At 56.7% G+C, this 19,025-nt stretch overlaps 1 protein-coding gene across 2 annotated transcripts; it reads right to left on the bottom strand.

Moving 5' to 3' along the window:
* Positions 1-1,498: 1,498 nt before the first annotated feature.
* STAC2 (SH3 and cysteine rich domain 2) lies at positions 1,499-14,498 on the bottom strand. 2 transcript variants are annotated; one of them, XM_086687183.1, is made up of 11 exons: positions 14,028-14,498; positions 6,981-7,287; positions 6,549-6,643; positions 6,273-6,363; positions 5,544-5,656; positions 5,382-5,454; positions 5,228-5,289; positions 4,643-4,740; positions 4,206-4,257; positions 3,720-3,857; positions 1,499-3,105 (listed from the first exon to the last, which is right to left on the bottom strand). In XM_086687183.1, the coding sequence occupies exons 1-11, from the start codon at positions 14,115-14,117 to the stop codon at positions 3,001-3,003; spliced, it is 1,224 nt and encodes a 407-aa protein (XP_086543309.1). In that variant the 5' UTR covers positions 14,118-14,498; the 3' UTR covers positions 1,499-3,000. The 2 variants fall into 2 exon arrangements, with proteins under 2 accessions (XP_086543309.1, XP_025773393.1); XM_025917608.2 differs by having other exon boundaries at positions 6,546-6,643.
* Positions 14,499-19,025: the final 4,527 nt, after the last annotated feature.

The following is a 19,025-nucleotide window of genomic DNA, read 5'->3' on the forward strand; positions in this document are numbered from 1 at the left end:
GGCAAATGGGCTAGGGAGGAGGCGGGGGTCCAGGCCAGCTGCCTGCTGGTGGCAGACGCAAGTGGAGTGTGTAGAAGGCTTGGCTGAAAGGCTCTCACTCTCTACGGGGGGGGGGCTTTCGATTCCTGGAGCCCGTGGCCCAGTATCCTGGGGCGTCTCTATTTCCATCTCATTAGTTTAAGGCACTGAGGGACCCAGGTAAGGAAAGAGCTCAACCCGGGGACAAGAGACATGATTTCTGAGACTGGCTTGGTCACCAATTTGCTGGGTGACCTTGGGCAAGTTACTGGTCCACTCTGGGCCTCAATGTCCCTCTATATAAAAGGGGCAAGGTCGGGCTGGATAAGCTGTATGACCTTGAGTATGTCACCTAATATCCCTGGGCCTCAGTTTCTTCATCTGTGAAAAGGGGAGACCACCACTTTCCTCACTGGGTCACTGAAAGGATTAAATAAAATTCCTGGCATGGTTCTCCAAGCACAGCAGGTGCCACTTTATGTGAGGTCCCCTCTCTTTAAGCCACTGGCCTGGGCTTGTCTTCATTCCCCCCATCAGAGGTCTTAGAAAGAGGAGGTCATCCTCCTCTGGCTCACCCGCGGAGCTCTAGGACCTTCCCTGGGTGAAAGGTCCCAAAGAAAGCTCAGCGTCTGGTCCCACCTGGCCTACCTTGCTTTGGGGGGGGGGGCGGGGAAGGGGGGCTGGGAGGCAGAACCGGTGGGTGCCTGTCAGAAGGGGCAGCCCCCACCCCCTGCATTCTGGCGGCACTGGCGGCATTGCCCTGGCACCCCCGCAGCCCGCCTCTCCCTCCCTCTGCGCTCCCCTCTGCCTATAAATAGCACAGGACGTGCCTGCCTTGGCGATGACGCGGCCAGGCGGGCGGAGGGGAAAGAGGCAGCTCTGCCGAGAGCAGGTGGGCGGCGGGCACCGCTGCGGGAGGGGCGCCGCTGCCGGCCCCCTTCGTGCCAGGCTCTCGATGACGGGCATGATTGAGTCATCTCAGGGCCCCACTGTCGGCGACTGCTCCCGCCCAGCCTTTCTGCCTGGGGCTTGGGGGGCGCGAGGCTGACCTCGGGTGGTCTCGGAGGGCACCGCTGGGTCGCTGGGTCGGCAGAAACGGTCCTAATGCACATGGTTGAGTGCCCGCTCCGCCCCCCTGGGGACACGGGTGCGCATCCAGCCTGAAAGTGACCGCAGCCCCACCCTCTTCCCTTCCAGCTTCCCGCAACACCCCCCACCCCACCCACCCCCACCCCCACCCTGCCGCCCTGTTTTCTTCTCAAGCTCCCCCCCAGATCCCCCATCTCAGGCTGGGGCGGTGGAAAGGAGTGGGGAGGTATGGGGACCCCTGCAACATCTGGGCCAGCTCCAGCGCCCCACCTGTCAGAGAGCCACAAATTCCTCCACCTCCAGGCTTGTCTTCTTTTGGAACCTCCAGCCCTCGCCCCACTCCTTGGACCTTTGCTTCCTCTCTCCCCAGCAGATACACAGAGCAGACAGGTTGGGACAAGAAACATTTATTTAGGGGCCTGGGGGCTCAGCAGTGCCCCAGCCGACCCATCATGCAGCCTTATGTACAGTGGGCATTGGGCCCGCCCCTGGGATATTGCTGAGGGGGGCCCCATGGCAGCAAACAGGGCAGTGTGGCTTGAACCCCCCTCCAAGGGGGAGAAGTGGAGCAGGGGCCAGTGGGTAGGAGAATGTGTCCCTTCCACTGTATGGGAGGGTGTGACTGTGCCCAGGACGGGGACTGGCATTGGCTGGCACGATCAAGGGCACAAGAGGAGGCTCTGAGCTTGGGGGGAGAGGGAGGTTGGCACCAGAGAAAAGCAACCTGAAAGGGAGGGGTCCTCTTCATGAGTGCCAACCCACCAACAGGGTGCCTACCCCCTTCCTTTCCTGGTGGCCAAACACAATGATTTGCTGCCCTATCTCCCACTCCCTCTTCCTCCCAGAACTCTGTATCCAGGACAAGGGCACAGATACAGCCAGAAGAGGGACCCCTGCACTGAAGGAGGGGTCGCAGTGTTTCCTACAAAGCCCAGAGAAAGGGAGTGAGCAAGGGCCATCTGGAGGTCAGTCCTGAGGGCTGGGCTCCTGGGGGGGTGGCCTTGTGAGGCCTGGGACAGGAACTAGGAAATACTGACTCCCTGGGGCTGGTTGGCCATGGGGGACCAGGGAACTTGCAGAGTCCTGACAGTGAAACGGGGACTTGTTTTTTGTTCTCAGTCGGTTTCTGTTCATGTCCTTCTTGAGTGTCCTTTTCCGGTGGACAAGGGTACGATGAGGCTGTTCTATTTTACTTGAGGAGACAGTCTCTGGTTTGCAGCGCTATCCCCGGAACTCGGCCCTCCCCTCCTCTGTCCGCCCAGGTTTCAAGTAATAGGAGAGATTTCCGCAGAACTTTCCTGAGGAGTGATGGAGTGACAGAGGTGGGGACACCAGGAGGTGGACTCAGGATCCTCCTGCAGCCCCGAATCCCCTCCCAACCCAGGGCAGAGAGCTGAGGGATTTGGGAAGTCACCTTCCCAAGGTCCCACTTCCAAAGCGGCAGCCGCAGGGTCACACACACATAGACCCAAGCAGAGGCTCTGTGGGGAGGGGGGAATGGTGCCGGGCATGCAAAGGTGGTGTGGACATGAGAAGGCTCTCTGGACAAAGCAGCGAGAAAATTCCTCAGGAATGCCCCCCTCCCCAGGGCCGCACTCAGCATGGCAACTGGGGGTGTCTGGGCACTGGCTGGACCCACCTGGAACTTCCTCATTCCCTCCCACTTTCTCCTCCTTCCTCACCCCCGAGTCCCAGAGCAGCAACTCCCTCAGGGCACCCTGGGACCCAAGAAATAAAACCTTCCTCTGTGCAGAGGGCTCCCAAGCCATGGGGGGTGGCTCCTAGGAGAGAGGCAGAGGGAGGAAGAGTGTGGGCAGATGCCCGTTCCTCTCCAGGGCCAGAAGCAAGGGCCAGGCTCGGGCAGGGGTGGCATCTGGGTTCTCTTGGCTCCTCTCAGATCTCGGTCAGGGCGTCGGCTGGCACCAGGCCCCGCTTCTTGCCGCTGCTGACGCGGATGAAGCCGTCAGCATCCTTGCTCCTGCCCACACCCACACAGATCTGAGTGGGAGAGACACGGAGCTGAGTCCTGGCACCTGCCTACAGCCCTGGCCCCGAGTCCGGCTGATGGCTCCCAGGGGGCCACCCCGGGGAACGATGGGACCAGGATCAGATGTGGTTGGAGACATCAGCTGGGGTGATGGGAGCAGATCCCATGAGGGCACTGGGCACGGCAGCAAGACCAGAACATCAGCAGACACTGAGCAGCACTTTGGGGCTGGCCTGAGCTCCACCTCCCCGCCCCCCCCCTCCCCACCACCGCCCTGGCAGAACTCCCATTTCACAGAGGGGGGAAGGGGAGGAAAAGGGCTTGCTGGGGGTTATGCAACAAGACAGAGGTATAGCCAGCATTCAGACCCCAGCCTCTAGACTCCTAATCCAGTGCTCTTTCCCTCCCCCAAGCTGTCTCTAACCACATTCAGCCCCCTGCCTGTGTCAGTCACCAGCCCCGATTCCCAGCAGGGTCTGACAGGAGGCCCCGCGGTCACACCTTTCTAACCTGCCTTCCCTCCTGCTGCCAGGCTGCAGTGTCCTCCTCCAGGGCAGTCGCCTGTGCCCCCACCGCCTCTCTCCCATGTCCACCTCTCCAGCCACTGCAGAGCCCAGGCACTCACCTGGTTCTCCTTGAGGCTCATGTACCCCTGTTCCTTGTTCCCGGAGAAGGGTTGGCAGCTGCGCCAGACGTTCTCTCCTGGCCTTACGCGCTGCACAAAATTGGCTGGGAAGAAGCCAACCCGGTCGCCAATCTTCCCCTGGGGATGAGGCTGGCAATGAGCACCAGAGCCCCCCGCCCCACATTGATGCAACTCAGAGCCAAAGCCATCAAACTCCAGATCCTGCGCTCTCTCTATCCAGAGCCCCCAGTAGGGTGGCTTCTGGACTGCGATGGGCATGAGGTGGGTAGGGGGACAAGGCTGAGGCAGGGAGGGTCAAGGTGAGAGCAAGTCCCAAGTGTTGGTCCTATGGGCTTGGCTAGGGCACGTGGTGGGAGGAGGGGTGGTCTTTGGGCCCGGAGAGAAGGTGGGGCAGTGCCAGTTGAAGTGATGGAAAAGGGTCGGGTGCCTACCGGGGTGTCTCTGCTCCCCACCCTGCCAAGTCACCTTCCACCAGTCCTCGTTAGAGTCATCCACCAGCAGGATCCGGTCCCCAGGCCTGGGAGGACAGAGCTGGGGTCGCAAACGGACAGGAGGGACCTGCCTTTTCTGCATCTTAACCATCTTGGGTCCCCCAGGTCCCCAGCATGCCCCCCCTCCACAGCGGGGGGAGGATTCTTGACGCCCTCGGAGGACACGGTGACCACAGGTACAGCAGACTCTCTCTAAGACAGAGCCCGGGCGGGGCAGAAGATATGACATCAGCACCAGTCCCTTTTGGACTCTGGGCAGTCTAGCTCTTCTTTGGGCTCAGCTGCCTCAAGCATGCCAGGAGAAGTTTCCCGAAGGTCCCCCTCACACTCATGTTCCAAGGTCTGGGAGCAGAGCCCTGAGGTTGGAGCCAGGTGGCTGTCCAGGGGGGCCGGACCACAAAGAGGACTTACTGCAAAGCCAGGTCATTGTTCTCTTGGGGCAGAAACTTGTAGAGAGCGACATAGGAGTACATGGGCCCCACATCCTTCCGCAGAGGGGGTTTTGCGGGCTGTGGAAAAGTCTGGATCAGTGACGGGAGGGGGACACGATCCTCGCTCCACCCACCGTTCGCTTGCCCTGACCTTACCCTCTCTGGGGGGGTGGGGAGAGGTTGGCTAGGAGGTGGGACACGGTGAACCTGGGTCAATGACAGGGAGAGGTCAGACTCTCCTACCTTCTGTGTTCACCCTCGGGGGACTGGGCCAAGGATGGAGAAGGGGAACATTCCTCTGCCTGCTGCACCCGGGAACTGCCCACTCGTGGGGAGTGGGCCCAGGAGTGGGCACGATAGCCATTGGCTCCGCGGTGGGAGGGCAAATACCCCCTGCCTTCCTCGCCTCCTCACCCTGGCACTGTCCATCCCCGTAGGCTGAGGACAAATGATGGGGCGGTGATACTCCCACTCACCATGCTCTTGCCCACCTATGCATCAATGACAAGAAGGGACGTCCCCTTCCAATCTGGCCTACGAGGGCTCAGCACCAGCATCACCTCACCTGCTGTCCAGGGCTCTTCTCCTCTGGTCCTGACCCTTCGCTCTCGGCCGGGGCTGTGAACACTAGAGATGCCAGGGCAGGGCCAGGGCGTCAGGCAGCAGGGAGTGGCCTGCACTGTGTTCCATTCCCGCCTCTGGCTCCCACCTCTACTCACCACTGTCGCCAGGGCCCTCCTCTGAGCTGCGGATGCTGCCTTCCCCATCCTCGGTCAGCTCATCCCGCTCACTCTGGGGCCAAATGGGGGGAGGGCTCAGTCCCCGGACCCTCAGCCTCAGAGACTCCTGCCCCCCAGGCGCCCCTCTGGTGCCTGACATACCAGGCTCCGCGTGGGGGACTCAGAGGTACTGCTGAAGCTGGAGCGGTTCATCAGTGCCAAGGAGGTGCCATAGCGCAGCGTCTCGTAGACGGGGTCTACCTTCCCGCTGGCCCCTGCCAAGGAGCCACCCTAAGGCTGGGCACCCAGCTGCCAGCCTTGCTCTGCCCTGAAGCCCCGGATCACTTTCACTCTCTCGGCCCCAGCCAAGATGTCCTTCCTTTAACCACCTGCCCCATCCCTCCCCCAGGCCCCTCTCTGCCCACACCAGTCTTCCCCAGATCCTCTTGGACTAACTCCCCAGCCTTCATATCTCTGGACACCTTCCCTATCCTTGCAGATGAGGACAGCGCCTACCTTATCCTCTATTCCCTATCCTTCTCGGTTCAGGCCTTCGTGCAAATGGTGATTAATGGATGATTTGTGTGATTATCTATTTCATGTCTAGCTCCCTTACTAGACCATGAACTCCACCTTCTTCAGTGCTGTGTCCCCATGTCTAGCACAGTGCCTGGCACTTAGTAAGTGTTGATAAAATGCCTGTTGAAGGATGAATGAATGAATGGATGGATGAATGAATGCATGAATGAACCCTACATTCGGGACAAGGGCATTCAGAGAAGGGAAGTGCCAAGAACCAGAAGAGCCATGCAACTCAGGTGCCCATCTGAGGAACGTGTGGGTTTCTCACCACACTACGGTGGGATCAGGGGCAATGGGGGGGACACTCACCAGTGGGTGGGGACTCTCTGCTTGTGACACAGGCTGGGGGTGGTTCATGCACCAGGAGGGGGGAGCTGAAGTTTCGACGGAAGGAGGAGGACTAAGGCAAGAGGGAGGCAGAGAGAGGGCATGGGGATGTCACAGCCGACCGAGAGCTTGGCCTTCCCCAAGCCCAAGGACTACTCCACAGGAGGAACCCGTCTGGAGGGGGGCGCTCATTCCCCCACATGCCAGTCCTGGGGAGCACTCACAGCCAGCCAGCCCTGCATGGTCCCCACTCACCACCTTGCCTGGGCATTGCTGGTGGGAGATCTCCTCGGAGCACCAGAGGTGGACGCTGACTTTGCACGTCTTACACCGCAAACCCTGCTTGGAGTTTCCTGGGAAGAATTTGGCGTCAACAAGAGGGATTCGGCAAAGGAGGAGGCATCCGAGGGCAAGGAGCAAAGAGGGCAGGTTAGGCCATGGGACAGAGGAGGGGGGGTTGGGCATCCTCATGTCCGCCTCGGGGTCTAGTGCTTACCCCTCATACAGTCAAGGCACCGAAGCCTGAGTTGTTAGTACCTACGGCGACACTGGACACCCCCCCCCAAATTGTTCATTTGTCCACCCAGCGTGAGGGGCACAGTTAGGACTGCGGGCCCAACATCAGACGGTTCCCTAGGAACACTCCCCACACCCACCCTGGCCCCTCTCCTTGACAGGCCAGGCACCTACCCACAATGATCTGGTGGCATAGCTCACAAGGGCTGGCTCTCTTGAAGACGTGTTCCTGGAAGCTGTGCAGCCTTACTGGTTTGAGTGGTGCCAGGGGCCGTGGGATTGGGCAAGGGGAGGGGGCCGGGGTAGGGAAGCTCCCGTCTGTAGATGCCGGTGGTGGGGAGGGAGGGGGCAGCGGGGTCGGGGGCGTCAACAGCACCTCAGTGGGGCACTTGAGCTCAGAGCCTGAGCGAAGGAAGAAGTTCTCCACACTCTTACTTCGGAGGATGGTCTTGAGGGAAAGTGAGCGCTTGAACCGCTGGAGCTGAAAGGGGAAGCAGGGGTGGGGGTGGGGGGTTATAAGTGGAAGCCAGAGGGGACCAGGTCTGGGCCAGGATGTCTCCTTGGTCAGTGGCAGCCTGAGGCTGAGGGCCAGAGGTGAGATGAAGTACTGAGAGGCTGCCACGTTCCAGAAGGTGGTCACACTCCCGGATGCCCACGGGAGCCCGGTGGGTAACCTCCATGAGCCAAGGGGTTCTGGCTGGGCCCGCAAGATTGGAGTGGTGAGGGCGGAAGGGGGACGGGCCCGTCAGAGAGCAGCTGCTGGTGCGCTCCAGACAACGTAGGCCTGTCCTCGGGGCCAGCCCAGCAGTGCCAGGTTTTCCACTTTTTCAAAAGAAATCTAGACTCTTATGTGAATTTGGATGGAAACAAATTCAAGAGGTTTTATTTCCCTTTTTTTTTTTCATTGCAGAAATGGTAGTGTACTATGTTTCCTAGCCTTGCTTTTCTCACTTAACAGTAAATCTTGGAAATCATTCCATACCAATACATAAAGACTTTCATCATTCATGTTTACGGCTACGCAGGATTTCATTGAATGGGTGTACCATTTACTCGAGTTAAAAAGAATAATACTTTGGGGGTGCCTGGGTGGCTCAGTTGATTGGGTGTGGGACTTTTGATTTCGGCTCGGGTTATGATCCCAGGGTCATGGGATTGAGCCTGCGGCAGGCTCCACACTGAGTGTGGAGCCTGCTTAAGATTCTCTCACTCCCCAGGTGCCTGGGTGGCTCAGTCGGTTAAGCGTCTGACTTTGGCTCAGGTCATGATCTCAGGCTCCCACTGACAGCGCTGAGCCTGGAGCCTGCTTCGGATTCTGTGTCTCCCTCTCTCTCTCTGCCCCTCCCCTGCTCATGTTCTTTGTCCTCTCAAAAAAAAAAAAAAAAAAAAAAATCCTCTGCCCTGCGCATGTGCTCTCTTTCTCTCCATAAAATAAAATAATAATACATGGGGGGCACCTTGGTGGCTCAGTCGGTTAAGTGCCTGACTTTGGCTCAGATCATAATCTCGTGAGTTTGAGCCCCACACCAGGAGCCCACTTCAGATTCTTTTTCCTTTTCTCTCTCTGCCCCTCCCCACTCTCTCAAAATAAATAAAAACAAAAACTTAAAAAAAATAGTAACACTTTGGGGGCTGAACAAAACATGCCAGGTCCCCAGTTTTCCATGTGTTCTTGAGAGTGGGGGAGTGGTCATCCTGGACCCTCATCCTCAAGGCTGATTCTTCCTCCAAAATATCTCTCCGGCGCATATAATCCCCTCATCACCTCCACAACCCTGCCCTAGTTCAGGTCCGGAACCCCTTGCCTCCACCCTGCCCATCTCCCCCTGCTCTCCATACACCTGCCAGGGAGGTGATCCCTGACCTTGCTAAAAACTTTTCATGGCTCTTCAGGACACAGTCAAGGCCCTTGCCCCAATCATGAGACTCTGCAAGTTGGACAAGCTTTCCCTTCCAACCCATGCCTTCCACCTGCAGCCCAGACACGGGGATTCTTGAACTCAACCATGTTTTATTCCTCCAAGCTTTTGCTGTGTTTGCCCTCTTCTCTGCCTTATCCAGTGAGTACCCTCTTTATCCTTTGGGGTTTCCAGTGACTGTTCCTCCTTTGGGAAGATGTCTCTTCTTCTCCAGGAATTCCATTTAGTATAACAACTCCCACTCCGGGGCCCATTGCACCTAGTACTGACTTCCATCATAAATCCAATCTGGTTTACGTGGTGGTCATTTACTTCTTACTCCCCCCCCTCCAGGAGACTGGAGCCCCTTGAGGGCAGGAACAGTTGCTTTAACATCCTCCCGGCCCCCCACAACACACACAGCCTCAGGACATAGTAGGTGCTCAGTGAATATTTGTTGACTGAATGATGACCCAGTGGCTGGAATCCTACGTGCAGCCCATGTTCTGGAGCACGGGGTCAATTCTGCAGTGAGGCCAGGGTTACTTCCATTGCTCACCCCAGCATACCCTTCTTGAGTCTGCCCAGAGTGAAGTCTGGAAACATCTCTAGGCAGATCCTGGAACCTCTTCCCTCCTATCGATAGCCCCCTTACCCCTGCCCACATATTCCCATCAGTGACAGATAAAAGGGGCCAGTGGCCTGGCTTCAGGCAGGGAGACTTGGCCAGGGTTCCCAACTGGCACATCAAGCAGCCTGTGTGGCCCTAGGGAGGCCAGCAGGCAGCAAGACATAGGGAGAAGCAGAGAGGGACACATTTAAGGGTGTCTGTCTGGCTCAGTCAGTAGAACATGTGACTCTTCATCTCAGGGTTGTGAGTTTAAGCCCCACAGCGGGCATGGGGTCTACTTAAAAAAGAGAGAGAGAGAGAGATTTGGACATGAGGCAGGCCCCAGTGTGCCAGCTGGGAGGCCAGAGCCTTGGGGTGTCTGGCAGGCTGAGTTCCCCAGCTCTTTCCAAATTCAGCTTCCTGGATAGCACTGTGGGCTTCTTTGTGTGTCTAAGAGAAGCAGGGCCCCAGGCCTCAGATACCTGGGTGTTAGGGCAGAAGTGGAGGGCCAGAGGGACAATTAATTAGAACACAAATGTATTCTGTGAGCCAGTGTGGCGCTGGAGGCTCTCACAGGCCCTCACGATTCTGCCCAGGGGCCAGAGCATAGAGCACAAGAGGTCTCTGGGAGGATGTGCTGGAGGTGGGTGCAAAGCTAAACCGACCACCTGAAGGCAGGTCACTTCACTTCCACTCTTGGGCCTCAGTTTCCCCACATCCAAGAGAAAGGAGTCAGGACCAGATGCTCTCTAAGCAACACAAGGCTCTGGGTCCAAAAAGCAAAAACCTAAACTTAATGATATGACGAGGGGCTATCATGTCAGAATACTGGAATTGAGGTAGCACTTCATAAGCAGCACCTCATTAATCCTGGCATTACCACCCCCGAGACACTGATAATCACTGTCCCACTTTGCAGACGAACTCATAGGCACATAGGAGTTAAATCACCCACCCATAGCGAGTCCTCAGCTGGTAAGTGGCAGAGACAGAACTTGAACCAGTGGCTTTGGCTGTTAAGTCCAAATGACCAGAAGGGCCCCGCTGCTCTGGGCTCTGCCGTGGCCCTCACCCCTGCTTCTCAGCTATGCCATGGGCATGGCCACCAGGTCAATCATGAAATTTAGGGTTGGAAGGAACCTGAAAGACTGGCCATCTAGAGTGGTCCCCAGCCCACACTATCATCTCACAATGCCTTGGCCATGTCACTTCCGAGTGGTTGTCTGACTCTGTTGGTCACCTCCTGTGGCAGGAAGCACACCCTCTCTTGCGCCAGTCATTCCATCTTTGGGCAGCTGCAATCCATGGAAAGTGCTTCCCTATATAGAGCTGAAACCTGCCTCCCTGAGATCTTTGCCTATCGGCTCTGCTCCTCCCTTGGCTCCCGAAAGGGCTACTCCCCTCTTCTACATATCAGTCCTTCAAATATTTGAAGACATCAGTCATGTTCCCCCCTCCCAAAGCTGTTGTTTCCATAGTAATCGCCACAGGATGAGATTTTAAGCCGCCTTACTCTCCAGCCTGTGCCCTTTCCTGGTCTTTCCTTGGCCCCAGTGCCAAGAGCTACCTCTCTGCAGGGTACCAGAGGTCTCTGGAACAGAATGTTCCCCAGCACTGGGGCAGCCCCAATTCTGCTCACTGACTCCCTGGCTCAGCTGTGGGTTCCAGATCCCAGGAGGGCAGAGAAGCAGGAAGGAACAACATACTACCTGGAGTGGCTGGCAGATGTCAAGGGTTGTGGCTGAAGAGCAGGATGGGGGCACCTCTTCCAAATAGCTTGATGCCTGTCCACTCAGAGACATCTAGTTTGAGTGCCCAAATCTCATTTTGGCTCAGCGTGGCCAGGCACTCCTAGTTCCCAGAGAGGACTTTTTCCTATCTCCCATCAGCTATCTTTTTGGTGCCCCCAGTGTCCCAGGAACCATTGCCTGGCATGGGGAGAAGTTGCCATGTACCCTGGCAAGCTGGCCCCCCTGGATGTTATTCCCTCCTGATGATGCACCAGGAGCCTGTCTGGCTTAGAGCCTGGACCACCAGGCCTGTTCTTCTGAATCCCCTCCCAGAGGCTGGGTTTGGCCAGCCTGCCTCCTCCCCACCTCCCCACATACTGGATGGTCCCTTCTATTCCTCAACTCCCTACAGCATCTCCTTACTTCCCTCCAGCTCCTGAAAGGGCACTAGGCAGCTGGCGGTGGGTGGTGGCGGATGTGGCACAAGCTGACTCAGATGGCAATGTTGGCATGGCAGGGTCTTCCCAGGGATGGCACTAAAGGGGGTGATGGAACCACCCAGCGGTAGGATGGCATGGGGACCCAGAGATGGCAATGGTGACACTAGGAGGGTCACGGAGTAGCTTGAATACAGGGATACGAGCCAACCTTAGGGTGGGAAGGAGACTGGGCTTGGGCTGGCAAGAAATGCCCAGGAGACCCCAAGCACTGATGAATAAGCCTGGAATGCTGGCTTCACTGCCTAATGGGCAGTGTTGTACCTGCTTCAAGCTGAGTTGGGTGGGCCACAACCCTCTTCCTTCCCCCTCCCCAAGCCCTATAGTCTGGAGACCAAAGCTTCTTAGGGACAGGTTGAGGTGGGGGGAGCTAAAGGGGCTGGCGGGGCCCTGAATTCTCTCCCTGCCCACTTCTACCCTCCTGAATACCCCCACCCAGACCGGCAGCCCAGCCTGTATTGTTATAACAGTCCTTCGCAGGGGTGAGATTTAGGGGAGGGGGGGTAAAGGGACAGGGCAAGGTGTGCAATTTCCCTCCCCTCTTGCTCTTGGGATCTCCATGGCTCAGATTCAGAGGTGATAGCACTGGATGGTCCTTGGGCTGGGAGGAGGGAGGTACAGACCTGCCGGGCCCTGACCTCCCCCTGCCCACAGGGCTGAGCTTGCAGCCTGTGGGTTTGCTGAGGCAGCAAGGCCCAGGCTCCTGCCTGCCTTTGGAGAGCTCTTAAGGAGGGGGGCGGGCAGCCAGGCCTCCTGTGGGAAGAAAGGCAGGGCCTGGGAGGCCCCCATACCCTTAGGAAGCAAGCAAGGGAATTGTGTATGTCCGTCTTGAATGACTAGAAGGCAACTGAGAAGGCCAGGGATATTGGAACTCAGGATGGGGCTCAGCTCCCTGGACCCTCTGGGTTTTGTTTTTTTTTAAGCTGTCACAAATGTTACAAACAAAATCCTCCCACCCCCAACACCTCATTCCTTTCCTAGTACAGACCTGGGTCTCTGAGAGGCAGTTAACTCTGTGGTCTGAGAGACCACAGTCTCATTCTCAGGAGGGGGCAGAAGAAGGTCAAGTTGGGATCTGAAGACTTTGACATGGAGACCCAGTGGGTCCCTCTTGTTTAAAGGTGGAACGCTACCTGGGGTATCTCAGCCAGGCCCTACCCTGCCCCTACTCATCTACCCCTGGTCATTTTCTTGATGACCTTGACCTTGAATTAACCTCCTACCCTGAGGGGTGGCCTAGACAGAATTAGGAGCAAGATAGACGCTGGAAAGAGCTCTTGACACCGAAGGAGCCAAAGACCCCACCCATTTTTGGTCTTTAGTGGCCCCGCTCCTCATCTGGACAACAGGAGCAGGTGGGAACAAAACACCAGGGTGCAGAGGAGAGGGAAGGAGGCTTTGGCCTGAAGTCTGGGGAGGGGGCAGAGAGCACCCTTGACACAGTCTCTTTTTCTCTCCCCATCCCCAGCCCGCTCAGTTCATGTTGCTCCCCCGCAGAACTTCTTGCGGGTCAGTGTGAGCACCTAGAACTTGGAGAGGAAGCAGACAGATTAGAGGTGGGGGTTAAATTTAAGTGGTGGCCTCCCCCAATCCCTTCAGCGCCAGGAGTCTGGGCTCCGCCTGCCTTCACTGGGGAATAATTTATTCATTGTGACTCCCGCAGGAGTAACAATCATACATAATTAGGGTTAATTATGACATTCATTAATTACGATGACTTCTCTTTTTGCTTCCACCCACCCTCTCCCCGGCGCCCTGTCCGGCTCCGGGGGTGGGGGGTGGGGCTGCCTGCCCTTCTGCTCTGGAGCCGCAACAACAGTCCCCCGGTCCCCGCCCGCGATGGCCAGCGCTGCGGCAGCCCCCAGCGCGCACTCGGAAGCTACGCACCTCGGGCCGTGGCCTCACATGCCGGAGCCTAACCTGGTTGGGAGGGGGAAATGCAGGACTGCAGTGGGTCCGAAAGACACAACCGGAGAGACTCAGAGATAAACATATAGAGAAAGCGGGAAAGACACCAAGACCGACAAACAGGTTGTAGAGACATTTTCAGAGAGACACAGGCAAAGACAGAGGGACAGACTGAGCTACAGACATAGACCTGCGGGCGCGAGAGGGGTGCGCCTCGCACGCACACACCGGCGCGTACACCGGCCCACACCCGCTACACACCGCTACACGTTCCCGCCGCCTTCGCTGCGCCGATTCCCTCCAACAAAGCCGAGTTACAACCTCCCAGGAGGGTCTCGGCAGCGCGTCCGCTCATCACGCGCGCAAGGGCGTGTCGTGCTTGTGTGATGTGGGCTCCTTGCGGCCCCTCGTCGCGAACCCCCTCGCCCCGGTCGTCGCGCAGAGCTTTCGGCATTACACGGGTCCCGCTGCCGTGACCCCCGGGCCATCCGAGCCCACGGTGGTGACCGCGTCGGGAAATGGGCACCGGGGCTGGGGGGCGCACCGGGCAGGGGTCCAGGCCTCTTCTCCTGAGTTACCTTGGTTTCCTGGAGGGCAGAGACGGTCCCCGGGGGGGTGCGGGTGGCCGCGTCATCCGGTTCGTTCTCCTTCTCGCTCATTTCGGTCATGGTTGGGGTAGAGAGGAAGAGGGGGTGCCAAGACCCGACGGCAGGCCCCCTGGGGGCAGGTGGCAGACGTCTCTCTGGGACCCTCAAGCCCTTTTCCAGAGACTGCCCCCCAGTGAACCCCAGGAAAAATCCGCCCCAGGAAAAAAGCGACCCCCCCACTCCCGGGAGCGGGTGGAGAAAGTTCCCGGGTTGGCCGGTGAAGAGGGGTAATTACGGGGAGCCGCTGGAGCCGGACGACCCCGGGAAGGAGGACCGAGGGTCTGCAGAGGATGCTGCTCGGAGCGAGGGGAGGAGGGAAGTGGGGACGCGGGGATGTGCTGAGGGAGGGAGCGGAGGAGCAGTCCGTGTCCGGCCGGCTCCGCCGTCCTCTGCGCCCGCCCCCCATCCCTCTCCCCCTCCCCCCACCGGCCCCAGCCCGGCACCCGGAGGCCCCTCCGCCCAGTCCTCGCCTTCCAACTTTGATTTAGGAGGTCGCCTGGTCCCTCCCCCTTCCCTCCTAAGCTCCCCCGCGCCGCTATGCAAATCAGGTTCTCAGCTATTGGCTGCCGTGGTGGCCAGGAGCGTGAGATGGGCGGAGCCTGGGGGGGGGCTCGACAAGATGGGGAGGAGCCTGAGGGGTAAAGAAGTGGGGAGGAAGTGGTTTTACACTAAAAGACCCGGAATGGGGGGCGTGACAAAGTGGAGGAAAGATTTGGCAGATCACATTCGAGTCTGGGCGGGATTGAGGGAAACAGAAAAAAGGTTGGATCTGCAGGATAGCTGAGAGTGAGATCGAAGTTAGGACCCTCTGACAGCGAAGTAGTGGACAAATATGGACCCTTCTGCCGCATTAACTGGATGTCTCTGCGAGGGAGACTCCCAATATGCACACCCCTGGACTATGAGGTAGGGGTTCTTTAAGAGAGAAGGGACAATTTAGCATCATGTGTCAAAGGCCAGGCCTGACAATCCCTCCTTTGTGGTTTGGAAAGCAGGACAACCACATTCCTTTCCAGGCTTCCTGTTTGGACTTCAGCAGAGAAGGGGGCTTCAGTCCCCACACCTAGGGTCCCCAAACCTTTCCAAGACACATCCTCCCTCCTAAAGATCCTGCCACAAATGGAGTTAGATCAGGGTGTAGGAAGAAGGGGTAGGGAAGAGGGTTCTTACTCTCCAGGTTGTTCCCTGTCCACTTGGCCTAAAGGTATCTCTTTAATGCTTGTTGCTTACCTGCCATTTTCCTAGTCCTCCTCCCTCACCTCCAGCCCTCTTTCTTCCCGGCCCTTCTGGCCCTGACCAAATCTCCTGGCCTGTCCAAAGAAAGGGAGGTAGTTTGGGGACTGAAGGACTCCTTCCTTAGGTGTGGGTGGAGGAACTTCTGGATCAAAGTCTCCCTCCTCCAGGGGCTCCTCTGCTGTGGGTGATGAGATTGGAGGGGAAGGTGGCACTTGAGAGGGTCCTGCCTTTATGCCAGCCCTGGAGAACAGAGGCTGAGCCCTGTGTCCTCCTTCCTGCCAGCCCCTGCACACAGCCATTCATTCATGCAATCTCTGTCCTCCCAAGAGTGAGCTCACCATTGGGGCACTGCTCAGGTTACTGTGTCCAGGAATAGAGATTTATTTGCCAGTGGCAGAAGTAGGACAAGGGCAGAAGTGAGGGTTGGTGGTTGTGGGGGCTTAGTTCCCTCCCCCTCCAGGTCCACCCACTGCAGCGGCAGACTGACTCTGAGTACAGCCTTCCTGAAAGGAGCTTCAAAAGATCCTGGCCTCAGCCCTCAAGCCAGTCTCCCCAAAGGCCTGTTCACTAACCAGCCTTCCCTCAATCCCTTCTGAAGTGAGGGCTACCATCTTCCCTCCTGCCCAGCCCAGATTAGCCCAACACCCCTACCTGGGCAACTCAGACTTAGGGAGGCTTGAAGCACCCTGAGATAGGATCATCAGGCCCTCAGTCTATCCTGGGCTGGAACAAACAGGGGCCTCTTCTGTACTGAAGACCTCTCGAGGGGAGGTATCCCTGTTTCCCCACCAACAGCAGAGGTTCTGAGTTCCTTAGACTCTAATACCTAGATGATCACTAATTAACCGTGTAACCTTGGGTAGGCAGCTAAACCTTTTAGAGCCTTGATTTCTTCTTCAGCAAAATAGAGATAGTGCCTACCTCACTGTCAGAGTGAATGAGACAGTTCCCCTCAGCCCAGGGAAGACAGGCAGGGAAAGTTATTTTCTTCTTTTCCTCCTTTCTTCCGAGAGATTGGTCCCTTCCCAGTGCTTTTGCTGTTAGTTCATGGAGGAACCAACTCCGAAGGAAAGTCTGACTAGTCAGAGGGAAGAATTTCCAGGGGTATCAGTGCTACCAGCGACCCAGGAAAGCTAGGGAAGTCTGTAGGCCCTGGGTCCCATCTGGTGTAGGCATCAGAAGCCCGAGGTGGGGCAAATGTGGAGGAGGCAGGGGGCTGGATCCCATGACCTCTGGATGTCCTTTCTGGCCTGCGGCCTTCGTGTTTCAGAGCAGTCTTTCATGAACTAAGTCTGAGTCATTGTTTCAGTGCTGACAACTCCCTCTGCAGTGACTGGGGACAGAGCAGGAGTAGCAAGGCTAGCTTCTGGAGAAGAAGGAACATTGTCCCATCTCAGAGTCAGAGGGGCAGCTATGAGGAGTGGGCAGAGCAAGGGGCAAGGTGCTATCGGAGGGTAAGCAGCAGTCACACACAGAGGGAAGGCTCCTTAGGCCAGAAGTCATAAGAGAACTATCGGGAGGGAGCCTCTTAATAGGAGAGCTCCATGAGTAAAAGTGGGTGCGAGGCTCTTGGGAGCCTGAGGACAGAGGGATGGACCAGATGACTCCAAACTGTATGCGGCTCAGTGTTCAGCACACTAAGAAAAGCTGGTTCTCAGGGCACCTGGGTGGCCCAGCGTCTGACTTTGGCTCAGGGCATGATCTTGCGGTTCTTGACTTCAAGCCCTGCATGGGCTCACTACTGTCCGTGTGAAACCTGCTTCGGAGCCTCTGTCCCGCCCCCCCTTCCCCTTCCCCATTGCTCTCTCTCTTAAAAATAAATAAAAACATTTAAAAATAATTTTTAAAAAAGCTTAGAGAAAGAAAGAAAGAAAGAAAGAAAGAAAGAAAGAAAGAAAGGGCTGGTTCTCATCCTGGTCTGCCCTTTTCTTCCTGTTCTGTGACCTTGAGCAAAGACCTTTCCATCTCTGGAGGGACTTCGGTTTCTTTCTTTTTAGATTGGCAGAATTGGAATAGTTTAGGTTGAAATGGAGACCTGGATTAGAATAGGGGCAATAATTGTATATATCTCTTAGTGTACTTTTGAGGGTTAAATGAGTTAACATACAGGGGCGCCTGGGTGGCTCAGTTGGTTGGGTGTCTGACTGTGGCTCAGGTCATGATCTCGTGGTTTGTGAGTTTGAGCCCCGCGTCGGGCTCTGTGCTGACAGCTCAGAGCCTGGAGCCTGCTTCGGATTCTGTGTCTCCCTCTCTCTCTCTGTCCCTCCCCTGTTCACACTCTGACTCTCTCTCTGTCTTTCAATAATAAATAAATAAATAAATAAATAAATAAATAAATAAATAAATAAGTAAATGAGTTAACATGCATAAAGAGCTGGACAGAGTAAGGGCACAAAAAATAGTTTTTATCTATCAATCTACCTACTTATTTATTTAGGGATACTTGACCTCGAGCCTACAGGTGAGCTTCAGGGAGTTCATGAATGCCTTGAAGCTGTGTAAAATGTTGGCGGATCAGTATTCTCTGGGGGACAGTCTAGAGCTTTCATCTTCTCCTCAGAGAATCTAAAATCCCCAAAAGGTTAAGAACCATTGGCCTGAATGACCCCCAGGGCCCCTCCACTTTAAGCAGTTTGAGATTCTCTGATGGGAGGGATTGCTTCTCCTTCCGTAAGGAATGACCTATTTTCTGCCATGAATACCTTCAGTTCAAGCCCCTCCCTGCTGTGGCCTCTGCCCTTATGAGTTGCCAAGGACAGCCCAAGCCGAAAACATGAGTGGCTGGTCTTTTTCTCCAGCTTTAGAATTGGAGCTCCTAGGGTGGGGAGTCTGTCATGGTTGAGGTCAAGTCTGGTTCTCACTTCCCAGCCGAGGAGAGGAAGAGGGCCCAGCCCAGTGGGGCTGGGGACAAGAAGAACACAGTGAGAGGGCCTGCCTTGCCCAGTCTCCCCTACCTCCCCCTGCTGGCCCACTGGGGCCCCAGAGGCAGATACCGCTCTAATGAGCTAAGGTCCATGGCAGGCATCAGTAATTACGATTTTATGGAAATCTAGAAGGCTCTTACGCAAGTGCCTGACACACTTCCCGGCTGTGGCATCTGGGACAGCCAGGTCCCCAGGGGCTGGAGGAGAGCCCTTCCACCCCCTGCTGCCACCAACCCCTGGAGCTTGGGACACTGGCATAAAGCCTCCCTCCCACTGCCTGTGGCACTGTCCCTAACACATTCTGGGTGAGCTGTTCTCTCGGTCTGTGCCCCAGGCTCCCTGGAGGGAAACAGCATGGACTCTGGTGTGTGCAATCCCTCCTCCCCTCCCCAGCCAAGCTGAGGCTGTCCGGAAGACCTGTTTGGGTTATTTCCCTCTGCTCTATGAAGAAAACCTCTCATTCCTGAAAGATGTCCCCTTCTATTCTGTTTCTTTTCTCCTTGAGGCTCAGGACATAGGGCTGACAGTAGTCACGGGGCCAGAAGTCATAGCCGCTTGCTTCACCTCTCCCCGGGCCCTGTGCCAGTTTGCCACCCCCGCCCCACTTCCTATGCCTCTGATAGTGTCCTAAAGCCACTGCTTTCTTTCTCTAGTCCATTCCCCCTACCCACCCACGAAGCATGTTGTTACCACGGTAACAGCAATATCATCACTTTGGGGTGAGCAAGGGGGTGGAACTCAGTGGACTGGTAGAGGGGGTGCTGTTAGG

This window comes from Puma concolor, chromosome E1 (genome assembly GCF_028749965.1).
Source record: "Puma concolor isolate L17-30 chromosome E1, mPumCon1.1.hap2, whole genome shotgun sequence".
Classification (NCBI taxonomy): Eukaryota; Metazoa; Chordata; class Mammalia; order Carnivora; family Felidae; genus Puma; species Puma concolor.

Coding starts and splice junctions, on each gene's coding strand:
- STAC2 (XM_025917608.2), bottom strand. CDS start 14,117: ATGACCGAAATGAGCGAGAAGGAGAACGAACCGGATGACGCGGCCACC. Junction 7,288..14,027: donor CTGCCCTCCAGGAAACCAAG/GTAACTCAGGAG, acceptor TTCCCCTTTCAG/CTCCAGCGGTTCAAGCGCTC. Junction 6,364..6,545: donor AGCAATGCCCAGGCAAGGTG/GTGAGTGGGGAC, acceptor CTCTTGCCTTAG/TCCTCCTCCTTCCGTCGAAA.